The 14,994-nt window shown below is 40.9% G+C and overlaps 2 protein-coding genes across 7 annotated transcripts in view; one reads left to right on the top strand and one right to left on the bottom strand.

Moving 5' to 3' along the window:
* Positions 1-129: 129 nt before the first annotated feature.
* Positions 130-7,061, bottom strand: ky (kyphoscoliosis peptidase). The gene is made up of 7 exons (XM_043254888.1): positions 6,869-7,061; positions 6,100-6,695; positions 5,721-5,835; positions 5,449-5,566; positions 5,184-5,375; positions 4,300-4,490; positions 130-2,517 (listed from the first exon to the last, which is right to left on the bottom strand). Exons 1-7 carry the CDS (start codon positions 6,888-6,890, stop codon positions 1,193-1,195), a joined length of 2,559 nt encoding a protein of 852 aa, XP_043110823.1. The 5' UTR covers positions 6,891-7,061; the 3' UTR covers positions 130-1,192.
* A 1,595-nt stretch (positions 7,062-8,656) lies between these two features.
* slc4a11 (solute carrier family 4 member 11) overlaps positions 8,657-14,994 on the top strand; it is a 54,786-nt gene continuing 48,448 nt past the window's right edge. For 2 of the 6 annotated variants that reach the window (XM_043255856.1, XM_043255854.1), the window contains exon 1: positions 8,657-8,896. In XM_043255856.1, the coding sequence (XP_043111791.1) occupies positions 8,836-8,896 (61 nt within the window). In that variant the 5' untranslated portion in view covers positions 8,657-8,835. Of the gene's footprint in view, positions 8,897-14,086; positions 14,265-14,461; positions 14,529-14,994 lie in introns of those variants that run through there. The other 4 variants (XM_043255860.1, XM_043255858.1, XM_043255859.1 and 1 more) reach the window with 3 other exon arrangements.

The following is a 14,994-nucleotide window of genomic DNA, read 5'->3' as shown; positions in this document are numbered from 1 at the left end:
AGACGGTACCCACCCTTTGCGCACATAGCAGCCATTGTTTTTCACTGGCCAGTGGGTCGGGTTCAAGGTTTCATTTCTGATGCATTGGCTGTTATGACTGCATCAAGTAAGGCCTGTTTGTCTTACAAGGCTCCTCCTTTTTCAGCATTTAGCATTTTTATTTATCAGTTTAAAACTTAGAATTGATATAAGAGTATATGCATCACATCTTAAGATTGAACGTGTACATCTATGCGTTTGGCATTTTATACAAAGTGACTTACAGTGCATTGCATTCAAGCTAATGCATATCAAACCCATAACACATGGTTGTTGCTAGCATGTTTGGGCTACATTGAGTTCGGCAGTTGTTTGGTCATCTCTGCCTTTTGATCACTGCCAGGGTCTATAGGATGGACAGTAATAGTCCTTTCTGTTGCATACACTGACACTTACAGAGCCAAAGAACAGTTATACAGAATACAGACTCACCGTGAAAATATAACGTTCACACACACACACACAGAGTGACATAAATGTCATTAAGAAACAGCTTATTTTTAAAATCTGTGCGGACATTATGAAACTTTGACCTGGAGATGTTTCTTACATACGCTTTTCCCCTGTTTTTTCCTTCCTTTTTTAGGCTACTTTTACACCGCAAGAAAAACTGCCCACTTCTGATCAAACATGATTCATGTGTTTTTGCCAAAAGTCTCTTATGCTTACCTTATGATAAAAAAAATACAGTAACTTTAATATTGTGAGTATTACTATAAAAAAGAATATTATTACAAAACTTTTTTTGTATTTAAAATATAAGTTATGCCTGTGATTAAAAATAGTTTTTTATCATAAACTGCTCTAAAATGCTCTGTAATAAGGATTGTTACGATAAATATTTGATGCAGTTGTTTTCTTCTTTCAGGCATAAAACTAATTAAATTTAATGAAAAATTTCTAAATGAAAAAAATATATATTTTATGAAGTTTATCTTCTCATGTTTGTTTATTTTGTTGTAAATGGTTCTGTCTTTACCGTTTTTTTATTAGTGTTGGTAAACAGATTTATTTCTGATTTATTTCTAAATATGAAGGATGACCAGATCTTCAAGGTTCACACTATCAAAAAAATGTGTTGCATCATGTGAAGACTGGTCCACATGCAGTGTGACCGTAGCCCTTTTGTCCTCTAGACAGCCGTCTGTTCTGTTCACAGTTCATTCTTCAGGTTAAGGACATCAAAGGTCATGAGAACATGCATGTCATTGCTTTCTTTAGTGACAGCAGCGAGCTTGAGTTGTGTGGCATTTCCAGTGACAGCTTCACCTTCCCAAACTCTGCTCTTATTCATCTTCAGATCGGTTCGTTTCTCTCCCACCACACACACTCTTTGCGCACCTGGTACCCGCACGCGAAAACTCACTGAACTCTGTGGAGCCAGCACACCTGTGCGGGGCTCCAGCAGCACGCACCCTCTTCCCCACGCTGAATACACGCATGGAAACGGATCCCCGGCCTTTTCACACACGCTCCTGATTATAAAGTCACACAGTGACATGTAGTCCTGCTGAGGGGGTTTGCGTCCGTAAATACCAAGACGATAGACTCCCGCTCTGGGCGCGCACACGCTCACAGTTACCTTAGTATCTGTAAATGTCAAGAGTACGTATCGGGACAGAGGAAAATGAGCCTGCTCATGCAGCTCAGCGCAGAGCGCCGCGTGTATTTGCAGCTCTGATGAAGCGCAGTGGAAGGTTATGTTGCACCGGGCCTGGGGTGCGTTCACTATCGCCCCTGTGTGGCTGAAATGGGACAGTCCGGCTTCCTGGGTACGCACTCCGGGACCGCACCACAGGCCCAAGTCTGGAGGATACAGAGCGTTTGGGTTCGACCCTGGGCTTTGACAGTGCAACAGGTAGTTCCCGGCGTTTTGAAAAGTCCCACTTCCGCTGTGGTAATCCTGCACGAATATAGACAGCCGGTAAAATCCTTTGTACGGGCACATGACGTTACACACCAGCTGCTCTGCTGTGATCTGCGAGGCAAGGCAGCGCTTGGCTGTGGTGGCTTCGAGCTCTTGGTGTTTAAGCTCGCACACCATCATCAGCGGTCGTGACGTGTGTAGGATCACCTTGCACTCGCCACCTTCGTCCACCTCTACGGCCTCTTCTCCTGCAAAGTTGCAACCCTTGACGCCCAGCGCCGATGCCCCAGCCGCTAGGCCCCAGTTTACGTAGGGGTTATCAGGCAGGGCCTGCCTCTTCTGGATACTTGGACACTCCAGTTCAAGAGAGCAAATCCACCTCAGAGCACCAGGTTCACCCTCTCTCTGGGCGAACAGCTTCACCTCGTAGGCCCCAGGCTCTGGGGGCAGTAATCGCAACTTCATCCCTTGACGAGTCACTGACAGGAGACCACAGGAGCTGTCAACCTCCTCCTGCTTTAGAGCTCCTGTCTGGGGATCCCGCTGCCTCATCTCATACGAAAAGGTCAGCAGTCTAGAGGAGCTCACGGAAACAATTGCTTCCCCGTCGTCTGCGGAAAACAAATTTTGACACATTTGCAAAATGTTACAGTAATATTGTACCTATGTTCACACTGGAAAATTATGGCATTGACAACATGTGAATAAGGAAGAAAAACCGTTAAAGGGCATATGGGCTGCCCATGCTCCACACGTTAATAATGAAAATAATGAAATGAAAATCTCTGCAACATACTTTGTTTAAAATTCCTTAATGGTTTAGTAAAATAACACCCTTTTTACCCTGTCAAACTGCTCTGTTTACATCGAGCCATTTTGGTGCGAGTCTCTTTAAGTGATAATGAGCTCCTGCTACTGTAAAAAACAGCTAATATACTGAGTCTTCTGTAGCTCTGATGCAATACACTCATTGCTTACAAACGTTGCTAAAGCGGAGAAAATGGCAGACAGAGTGCAGCTGACTAGGTGCCAGTGTTGCTTGTTCAAAATTGTACGAAGCGCAACAGGAACGTTAACCTGTGCTCATGAGAGAGAGGCATTCTCCACAATGATTGGCTGAGAAGATGTAACATGAGATAGGATGGAAGACATGCATAACACTATGTTCGAGTTCTTCTCACAATCATGGCATTTGCTTAGAAAATCTAAACACTTTTTTTAGGTTTTTGGGGGATTTAAAAAAAGGACAGATTGAACAGATTTTTATCATTGTAGGGTAGTTGTGTCTGTACAATGCAAACACAATGTAAAAGTAAATTTTACATCTGATGATATATATGCATAGAGAACCACTCCTGAAAATGACAATGGATAATGTAGTAATAACATAATTTTTTAAATTGCGAAATTACATTCTGGGGAAGGGGGCCTTCGGTAGAAATCAGTTAGGTAGGGAGGAAAGGATTTTACAGATATAACTGGGATATTTTGTCGATCTCTGTGACAGCATGACTCTCCATTAATGGTAAAATAAAACATAGCCACGGGCTGCTGTCAGATTCTTTGTTTAGCCAATCAGAACGCATTTGAGCGTGGCAGGAATTTGGAGCGCTTTTGGAGGGTGCTTAATCAATGTTCACTATTTCTCATCTGTCAACAGCAGATTGCACAGCTAAATGCCCTAAAAATGAGTACGGAAAAGGGGCCGGACATGATCAGTGGGATGGGAGAGCATTGTTCCTGCCTGGAGCATGCTTACGAATTCTGGGGCCCCAAGCTAATACACTTTCCAGGAGGCCCTGAAACCCTAGTGGGTTGTTTCTGTATTGCACTGCAATACTTTTCATTAGTTTTCAATGTATGCATATCAAACATATTATGCATAAGCGTTTGAGAGACGTTTGGCTGCTTCATACAGCATCTCATGCATGAGTGTTTGTTTTATAAAAGTTTAGATATAAAAACTCATCTCAAGACCTTGTGTTTTCCAGGAGTGACACCACATTAAGCTTCAGTGTGTATGCATTTATTCAGTGCCCAAAGTGTACCAGTAGAGGCTTTGTCAAACTTCCTTCGTTGGTTCCACTAATGTTTACACTAACTTAATACTCTTGCCTTTATTTGCTGCAGTGCATGCTTTAGACAGTATTCAGGAAGTTTTAGTTACAATAACTTTTTTCTCATGAGACAGTCTAATCTCTGCAGCAAACGGCCTAATCTGTTTTCTGAGAGCTTCTCACTACGAGCTGATGCCAGCAGCCGCCTATTATCTCATTACAGTGTGACAGACATTGTGTGTGCTTCACTAATCTTCCCTTTTGAGTTTGTGCATTATTCTATTTTGCATATGTGTAGTTTTGTCGTTAGTGTGTGTTTTGTGTGTGTGCGTATACCTGTGATGGTTTTGTGCTGTCTGGGTTGAGTCAGGGTCAATCCAAGCTGATAAAATGCTGAGGTCTTCAAGGGTCTCGTTTCAAACTCTTCCATTGAGATGGGAGTAGTAAGTAGTTGCCAGGTCTGGTCATCAGGGAAATGTGAGTTTATGAACTCGCTAGGTTCAGTCAGGAAATAAAAGTCTTCATACCTGAAACACACAGACATCACTTATTTTGCTTCTCTTTAGTGCAGAATATTACACTGGTTTTTCATTTCCAAAGACCGCAGTATGAGTTCCAGTTTCCCTGAAGACTGTGAATTTGCATCTGCTAAACCAAACCAACCAGATCCAAGATGAATTGCGTAACAATCTTTGATTTTGAATGAACTGTAATCCCATGAAGCAGTGGAAATGATGTAACCACATGAAACGTGATATTGACTTGTAGTCATGATTTAGAAGTAAGAACACATTTTTTGTTTATCGCAAAATATTCATAAATAATAGCGCAGTGAGACTCATTCCCAATGCTTCATTGGCAGTTTATTGGAGATTGTCTTAATTTGTTTTTACACAACTCTTTCATTCCTGGAGAGATATATCTTTATGGGTAGTGTAATTCCTCTCTGGCTAATAATTATAATCTATTAAATTATGCAAACTGATGGACTCAACAGATACATCTCCAGTCAATTAATAACACTAAAATCGATTTAATACAAAACTATTTCTCTACAATGGATGAACGAATGCATGTAATTTATTTTCTCCCAGAAACCCAACTCTTGCATGCTGTATAATATATTGTGTTTGCATGTAAAAACTTCTCATGATTGGTCTGTAGTCTGCAGTATGTGAGTACTGCATGATATGAATAACTGACACTCTGAGGAGCCTGACCTCTTCATAAATGTTTTGCTTTTCATATCCACAGTGCCAGCGCCCCAGCAAGCGTCAAGCAGCCACCACTGACCCCCCACGAAGACAGCATTCCACTCATGATCGGAACGCTTCTCAGCTAAACTGTGCCCGGCCTGGTATCCAACGCCTTTGCTGTACCCGCTCACCTCCACACACTCAATGCCCACCTCCCTGGAGAAAGAGAGAAAGTTCAGAGCCGCATTTTACTGCCATGCTGTGTATTTATATACTTGTGGCCGTTTACCTGCACATTTCCACACAGAGGCCTGAGTATCCACTGCATACACCCTTTCCTGTCCTGATGACCTCCTCAGAAGAGCAAATCTTCTGAGAAAGACCAAGGTATCCCTCCAAATCATACTCTACGCACACAAACACAGAGACATTTTACTTGAGAAAGTAGACTCACAAAAATATTTCAGCATAGAAAAGAGTTTTCACTCATGTACATAGCTAGTACAAAAAATTATAATACTCAAATTTTTAACTTTATTTCATTTTTGCATGTGCAATTACCAATATTTTGGCATAGCCAGATCCATATGGCCCTGAGTTTTTCCAGATCGTTTCTGCCCCCCTCAGTCACTGCACGAGCAATCTTCTGAGCATCAAATACTTCCTGCTCCCTCAACTGAAAAACACATGTTCATGCCTAAATCTATTTTTATAACAGGGCTGTCCAATCCTGCTCTTGGAGGGTCACTGTCCTGCAGAGTTTAGCTCCAATCCCAACTGAACACACCTGAACCAAAGTAGTCACTGGAATCTTCCAGCCAGGTATTTTGTGATAAGTAAGAGCCAAATTCTGTAGGACATTGATTCTCCAAGACCATGACTGGACACACCTGGCTTGCAAAAAAAACCACAAAAACAAAGACTTGTGTGTTTGCGTTACCTCTCTTCCTTTCTGGATTGAGAATGTGTCTACTTTGCTGAAAATGTCTGTGCTGGAGAACAGCAGTTTTCTGGGTTTCCTCTGAGAGGTGGAGACTGCAGGTAGATAAGGTCTCCCAGACAGCGTGCCAGGCCTGGCAACTGAGAGGGGTTTCACAATCTCTTCTTGGCTCTTTTTCACAGTGCTCCTCTTTCTTACACTCACTGACTTTGCCGCGCTCTCAGCAGACAGTTGACGCTTTGTACTCGGCCGTTGTTCCTCACATAACTTCCCTTCATAGTTCTCTAACAATACCTTATGTGAATCCACATTTTCTTGTGTCGGTACAATGGATAATGGCTTTAGGTCATTTTGCTCCACTGAAGGTGAACCTCCTCGGTGGCTTTTAATAGTCAAACAGACAGTGCTGTTCTCATCCTTCGTCCTGGTCTGTTGGCTTTCAGATACTTTCTCAAGTTTGTATTTGACCCCACCATTTTCGACTTTCAAATCAAAGTTTTGTTTGTGCGTGTCAAGGTTTAAATCTGTGACAGTTTCTTCTGGTTGGCTGCCTCGGCTGCTGTTTTCTGTCGTGATTGGTTGTTGATCAGTTTGACCTTGATCAGAGCAGATGAGAAGAAAAGAGAACTAAATTGTACGTCATCCTGATTGTTATTTCACTTTCAACCCAGAAACTAACATCTGATATCATTGTTCATACTTCATACGATCTCTTAGTTTCACGACACACCAAAATGCATTTAAAATGCAATTAGATGGAAAATCTTACCTTTCGCAGTTGTGAAACTCATACCTTCTGTATGGTTGGCAGTAGCAGATTTATATAATGTTTTGATTTCTATTGCAGGGGTCTGTATATATCTATTTTCTCCCTGTGTCCACCCCTATGAAAGGATAGCACGCTAAAAATACACTTGGACTTATCATGACAGCCAATGAGCTCAAAGATACAAGAGAGGGGGGAGAAATAAGGGCATTTGATATTGGCACAGAGGGTGAAGAAGGTTGTGGTTGGTAACTGATAAAATTACTAGCTAACAAACATGCGTAAACAAGTTTATCTTGACCTTGTTAAGGGTATTAAAGTCTTTGTGTGAATGTTTAGTCTACAAAATGTTTAGGATACAAAAAAATAAAGTGGGAGGAACACACACACCAATACATAACAATAATTCATTACAATAATCATCATCTGCTTCAGTGCCAGACCTGGACTCGTTAACCCTGCTCCAAATTACTGTCCTTCTGTAAATAAAATCACTGATATGGAAATTGTAGCTGACCTTAGTGGATACTGTCGCTATGTGCAGGAAAACAAAGCAGTTTTTATTTCCATACATAGAGACCCTTCCTCCGAAAACATCCTCATTGGCTCAGGCTCCATGTCAGACAGTCTGTCGGGGGCCCTCAAGGGTCCTCTTACATACCCCCTCTAGCAGGCTGAATTACCCCTGACCAATTACCCATCGGCTGTGCGCCAGAATAGCAATGACTACAGTTGCGTGTTTATTTATGATGTTCTCTCCTTCAGTTTTTGCAATAAAACTTGCATGAGTTGTCCCGTTTCTGGTTTGCATCACGTTAAAATGAATTATTTTAGAAGTACATGCAGCCTTGTAGATAACGCAAGGACATGAGGTGATGGTCTATCTCCTCAAGATGTGATAAAGAAGCCCAGCCTTGAACAGTATAACAAACATTTATTAGGCATAGTGCGCTCCGTCTCCTGTGCTCTTAAAAATCAAGGTTCTTTATTGGCTTCTGTGGTTTCATGAAGAACTTTTACCATTCACGGAACCCTTCAATTCCACAAAATGAAGGTTCTGTACAGTGTTCAAAAGGATCTTTGCACTAGGAAAAAAAATGTTTCGAGAACTTCACTGAGAAAAAGAAAAACCCGCGGTGAAACCCCCCTAATGTTATATTAAAAGAGTGCATCTGTATTTTCTGTAGGCAGAACATCAAAGACCAGTAGTTCTCAATCATCGACCGGCACTGCCCATTGTGGATGTCTCCCTTATCTACTACACCTGATTCAACTCATCAGCTCATTAGGAGAGGCTCCACGAACTGAACTGGGTGAATCAGATAAGAGAGACAAATGCCCAGTGCTGTGAAACTAAAGGATCTGTAGTACGGAGTCCTGTAACACAGTGCTCTCTACTAAAGTTATCAAAATTAAACTGATTCAAGACTTCTAAATTCCCAGTCACAGCTACAGAATGAATAATAATAATAATGGCTTGTATGAAACTGCTACAGGGCACTCCAAACTGCACAGAAAGCACGTGTGTCGCGTTCTCCGCGCGCTCTCTAGTGGGGAACCTTCCCCCCATGCTAGTTTTTACTTGCATGTCAGTTTATATTCCGCTATTAATTTAAAGTCACGCTTAAAATGTTTTTAGAGGACGAGAAACTCTTTCCCCTCTAAAATCCACACAGCAGCGATGTCCGCGGTCCGTCCGCGTCCAGCGGCACTGTTTTGCTGGAGCGTGATTGGTCCAGATCGACGAGCTTTTGTTCGCGCGCTGCACCTCTTGCGCTCGCGCTGTCAAGCACACCTGCGGAACACTCGCGCGCGCCGTTAATATGCCAGTCTGTGCTTCACACTCAGGAGAAAAGAGAACAACTTGACCAGCTAGTCTGGATATAAAGATAAGATAACTCTCAAAAAAAAAAAAGCTTCTTCTGGATGTGATTTCAGACATTAGAGGCTCTGCCAAACTGAAAGACATCATGAAGACGGATAAAGACGGTAAAGACATGAGGGGAGTTACTGTTAACCGCTTTGCTGAAGGTAAGAATATTTGTATCGAAACGGAAAAGTTGATAAACAGTATTTAAGGAAACACGCGTGTGATAGTAGCTGTAAGAGTTTTAATGTTAAAAATACAAGTTTTTGCGGTAAATCTGGAGGTCCTGCTGAATGTCGCGTAATTTGAAAATACCTCACTGCGAAAACAAATGTTTGTTTCCCAATTTTAGTCTTGAACAGGTGCCATTTTCCAAAAAATAAATAAATAAAAAGTACAAAACATCACCATGGCAACCACCGATTTGCTACGTCTTTCTTACGTGGCTGTAAAACCATATTTCTTTAATATTGGTCGAACATCCGACAATAGGACCTTTTATTTGAAGAAATTAGAAATGATCATTCTGTCGCACGTGTAGTTTTAAAGTCACAATAATTGTAAAATGGTATTATGGTATGATTGACATGATCGTTTTTTTTTTAAAGAGCTAGATCTATGGCGTTTTATAGAAATCCAAACTTTATCTTTCTGTAACATTGTCGCATTATCTAGTCCTCTTATTCAGGACAAGCACAAGGCCCAAGACCGCAGGAGTGATAACTACTGCGCAACCTCACTAAACATGATAAATATAGTTCATTTATAAATTGTTATATTATATATTGCCTAGTATGGCATACATACAGTTATTTGGACGGGTGCTGCAGTAGCACTTTCCCAAAAAGAAATTTCTGTAGAATCTGATTTTATCATCTGCAAAAAAAACAGTTTTTAAGCATAGTTCTGGACGTATTAGCACATTTCATTGGAAAATGTGTACGAACAATGATTTTGTATCTGCGTAATTACCTTTTTCTTCATGATTAAGCTGTATTTTCTGTTCCCTATCAAGACTGACACAACAAAGAAAGGATGAGTGTCCCAATAGTTCGCTGTACAATAGAGCTGCGCATAAGCTGCCTGGGCTCATGCTCTTAGGGTAATGAGGGAAGGAAGGACTGCTGGATAAAGATTCATCTTTTTATTCTGCTGTCTTTTAGCTGTTAGTCTCACAAAGTCAAAAGCTATCAGGCTGTCTGATCAAAGAGCGTACCCTGTTTATTAATCTATCCAAAACATTTAGAAAGCCTCTTTTTAAAGCATCATTGCACACCCATAAGAATCAGCATCCACCACAGCAGTGGTGCCATTTCTCTCACTCGGGCTGACAAAATAGTAGTCGTATAGACATAACATGCTTTCTCCCTCATGTCCTCTTGGCCTTGGAGCTCACGAAGTACTGCGAGTGTGAGGTAACTCAGAATTTCTATTCCGCTCTTTGTTATCGTATCATCTTAGTTTGTGAATTCGGTAGATTTTGTGATAGACTATTGCTCGTTTTTTCGTATTGCTCGTTTGTTTTAGCATGTCAAGGTATTTTGATATAAATTCGTCGTTTTTTTGAAACGCCAAATCTTAATGTGAATGCACGTGCACGCTCTCTCTCACAAGCACGTGCACATGCGCTCACACAGTCGCACATACTCTCACTGATACATTACTTGCATTAGGTGAGGGTCCAGGGGAAGGAAGCTCCACCCTTTGTTGTTCACTCAGTTTGACTGTTGGCTCTTCCTGGAGATACAATACAACTCTGTTCTTGAATATGTGTGTGTGTGTGTGTGTGTGTGTGTGTGTGTGTGTCTGTGAAGCCCAAAAGACCTGGTGTTTGCATGGCTTGACCTTAATGCTTGTAACAACAAATTCGGACAAATTAGACTTTCAATAAAGTTATTAATGTAAAAATGCCATTTTGCCAGCATGTCACCGCATATGCAGTGGATAGTAATATTTCAGTATGCTGGGTTCCAGTGTTAATGCAAAGTGGACTGAAACTGAGGCACTTCGTTCATATTTCAGTTTTATATTTTTATATATTTCAATTCGGCCTGAAAATGATGAGATAATTGCTTTAATTTGACTTCAGAAATCTTAATTAAAATGTCAAAGCCGGATCTTGCTGTGAAACAACTAACTTTTCTTTGTTAATGCGTACCTGACTTAAATTTTTTTTTTTACTCTGCCCCTTGCTCACAATTAACCTCATGCGTATATTTAGATCTGCCTCCATCCAATCAACAAATAAAGTGTAGACCTAAGTCCCCCTACGTTTTTCTTTTCAAATCCATTTTCTAGGATATGCTCACAATAGGGAAAAAAAATATCCTCTCTACTTCTGTTTCAACAATAGCAGTGAAAGGACACAGGTCTCAACAATAAAGTTTTTTTTTTTTTTTTTACTGCAGTAGTTCTGCAGTACAGGTTTTACACACACACACACACACACACACACACACGTCTGGTCAGCTATCCTTGTAGGGACTCTCCATAGGCAGAATGGTTTTTATACTGCACAAAGTATATTTTCCATTGCCCTACACCAACCCTACACCTAAACGTATTCTGTATGATTTATAAGGTTTTATACCCACGGGGTACCTTAATTTAAGGTCCCCATCATGACGCAAGTCCCCATGAGTCTGTGTGTAATCAGGTTGAAGTCCCCACAAGTGTATATATAAACCAAACCACACACACATTGGCATTTGTGGTTTATTGGGACTTTCCATAGGTGCAAGGGTTTTTATACTGTACAAAATATGTACTATTGCTAAACACCAGCCCTACATTAAAACTTGTTGCCCTGTGCTTCAAAAGTACTATAATTTTGGACCACTTTATAGTTTAATACATATTTCTTGTCTTTTGCTAATAATTGGAATGAACATATACTGTTATAGGATTAAATGATTAGATTTATTTATCTGAAAACCACTTGTTTGTTTTTATGATGGAAATAGATAGCTAACGAGTTCTGCAAAAGGATGGTACGTGACGTTTTGGGGTTGTACCTCCTGGCTTAAACTGTTACAGTCAGCAGTCACTACCCATAAATCTCCAATACCCATTGTTTGTCCAGAAAGACAACAAAACATTTCCTGTGAAGCTTATGATCTGACTATCACAGTCAAACACAGATAGGAAGTGAGGTCCAGGGCGCACAAGTGACAGCACAAAGTATTCATTTAATGTGTGTGTGTGTGTGTCAAAGAGTCATTGTATAAGCTAGTTGTTTAGACCTCTGACAGCCACGCAGGGCACTAGGGGGCAGTGTGTCACCCAGAACCTGCTTTGCTTTGCTGTAGGGAACTCTTTCTGTTGGCCAATGCACATTGCGTCCCTAATCTAGCCCAAATATTTCGCTGTACGGTATGTGTGTTTGTCTGGCACCTCCGGACAACTCTGCTGAACTCAAGGACAATAGCAAGGTCAGAGATTGACCTCACTCTGTGTACCCACAGCATCCTGTGCCCACATCAGGGTTTAACCCTTCACGCGCCACATCTCTTTTAAATCAGTCGGACTAGAATGATTGCGAGGTAGGATATTTGAGTAACGCCGTTATGTTGAATTCTTAGACGCGTAGGTGGCCGAATCAAATGCTTAGCATGTCATATTGTGGGAGGCACTCAGTTTGACCATAACAGAATAGTTTAAAGAGCGGCGCATCACAATAAAGTCTGGGGTTTACACAAGAGCTGTGTGAACATTACAGCCCCCCACACACACACATACGTACACACACACACCTCTACAAACTCTTTTACACAACGCCAGCAGGTGTGTTTTGTGGAAAGAGCCTTTGATGGCAAAAAAATGGAAGGAGAGAGGGGTTCTAGAGTTTTTATAAGACTTATTGTGAGGGCCGAAATAAAAAACAGATCCCCCCCCATGCTCCCCACTCCACTCGACAGAGAAATAAAACAAACAGCCTTGGAATTATGAGTCATTACAGTGCCTGCTGGAAATTTCTCAAGCATTCTGTTCTTCTTTTTCACCTTCTTCTACGTCGTTGGCATCTTTTTCATTTTTTTTTAGTAATAATGCCTAGTCATCATGTTCTGCTGTTGATGATAGTATACTGTATCTGCTTTAACGTCTTCTTTCTCAACATCTTCTTTGTCATCTACTTCTTTTGTTCGATTATTTGCTTTGTCGTCATGCTGTTTATTTTAGTCTCTTGTTGCTTTTGTTTTTTTCTTCATTGTCATCTTCAATTTATTCTGTGCTTTCTGATTTATTTAGCTTCTGTGAGGATATTCCTGTAGACAATTTGAGTATTTAAGGGATAATTCATTCAAAAATGACAAATTCTGCCAACATTTGCTCACTATCTGTCTTCTGTGGAGCATAAAATCATATATATTGAAGGATGTTGGTAATCAAGCAGTTTTTTTTACCATTTACTTCCATTGTGTGGACATAAAAACATGTTTCTCAGAATATCTTCTTTTTTTGTTTCACAGAAGAAAGAAAGTCAGGTTTGATTAGTAAATGATTATAAAAATATAATAACTGTTCCTTTATGTGTACTAAACATTTATTTTTTTAATAAGTTTTTGTAATCTTTAGAATTTAAAATTAAAGTCATTCATTGGCTTAATATAATAGAATATTTGCCATTCAAATTCGATTTGACTAAAGCAATGTAATTATGCTATTGGCATATTGAATACTTCTATTCATCTGTTTTAATTGGTCTTTTCTCTCTTGCATTTATTTAACCATATAGCCCCTTTTCACTGTGATGACAATGTTATACTCTGTTGTTTCTCATACACGGCTGACTAAAAAAACATGACGCTTTCAACGTGTTTCAGCTAATGTAACCAATTTCAGCAGCCATCTTTGCAGTAAATCTGTCTGAAACATTGTTGTTTCAACATGTCTTCACCAAAAATAACAGCATCAAAAAAACAAGAAGCACCACACCAAAAATAATAGCATCTAACAACTCAAAAACGCCACACCTCACAACTGGGTGTTTGTTTCTGTCATGCCTTGATTGTGAAGATGCAAGAATGACATTATTTCTTATTGTGAAAGAAACAAAGGACATTACAGTGACATCAGTATATAAACTTACAGGCACACCACATGTCGCACATTGCAAAACATTTAACAGAATGCACATTTTATTATCTATGACTCGCCTCTCTCTCTCAAATGAAAATAATGCTGTATGCCAGGTGGTTTGTCGTGACGATTAATGCCCGCAAGCATCAAGTACGCAAAGTGAAACGGAGAAACGCAGGAAATGTAGGCTTTAGGACCCAGAGTCACAGCTCAAAGGAGGCAGGGCAAGGCTGACTCACTAAATATGTCTGAGGAATGAGAGAGAGAGAAAGAAAGATAGATACAGAGAGAGAGAGAGAGAGAGAGGGAGAGGTAGAAGTGAAGAGAGGAGGGGAGAGAGAGGAGACCGGAGCAGAGGTGATCTTGCCCTCATTAGTGTCAGGACTACAGGATGATTATGGGTTGAGAAGGGAATGATGGAAGCAAACAAAGTTCTTCATTTTGTGCCATCCGGTAAGATCCACATGCACTCTCACACATACACACACACACACACGCACGCACACATATGCACATGCTCCTGCGCCGTCACGACTGAGCATCCGAGGGTTCCCTGAAATTTGAGCCTGTGTGTGCTAAACATGTGCAGCAGAGAGGGTGCATGTGTGTTTGTGTGTTGTTGTAAGTTTTCTCTCTGTTGAATCCTGCAGGTCTGTGGATTGTTTTTCTCACACGCTGCCACTGCCTCCGCCGCCGCCGCTGCTGGTGTTTTTTGGGGTGCGTTATGCTGGAATGCAGACAGGCTTTTTCGGGACTGGTTTTCTGGAATGCGTCGTAAATGCTTTTATGCTGTTAATCTTAGTCGAGCAAACAAGAAAAAAGAAAAAATGACATCACGCACTTTCGGATACCCGCACACACATTGCAAAAGCATGCGCACGCAAATACAAATGAGGGAGAGGGAGACGTGAGAAAACAGACTGATGCAAAACACTGATCAAAATCAAGTACCTGTAGGGAAGCGCTTGAAACAAAACCTATGTGTCTGATCAGGCGGCACTCGAGTGTGCGTGCACGTGAAAACGAGCGGATGTGTGTAGATAGTAGTCTTCGGGGAGAGTAGGTCTTATTTGTACGCAATGTTGCTGTTCGTTTCGCCTCATTGTGAGAAGTCAGTCTAATACCGCATGCAACACACATGCGCTGTCGTACAGCACAAGTGCACCTACATCGCTCTCTTTCT

This window comes from Puntigrus tetrazona, chromosome 13 (genome assembly GCF_018831695.1).
Source record: "Puntigrus tetrazona isolate hp1 chromosome 13, ASM1883169v1, whole genome shotgun sequence".
NCBI classification, from domain to species: domain Eukaryota; kingdom Metazoa; phylum Chordata; class Actinopteri; order Cypriniformes; family Cyprinidae; genus Puntigrus; species Puntigrus tetrazona.
Note: the sequence above shows the minus strand (reverse complement) of the source record. Positions and strands in the feature narration are given on the sequence as shown.

Bases quoted from the DNA above. Each gene is read 5' to 3' on its own strand.
- ky (XM_043254888.1), bottom strand. From the start codon at position 6,890: ATGAGTTTCACAACTGCGAAAG. The intron at 6,696-6,868 runs GTAAGATTTTCC...GCTCTGATCAAG, and splicing joins GAGTTTCACAACTGCGAAAG to GTCAAACTGATCAACAACCA. The intron at 5,567-5,720 runs GTAATTGCACAT...TTGTGTGCGTAG, and splicing joins CTGGCTATGCCAAAATATTG to AGTATGATTTGGAGGGATAC.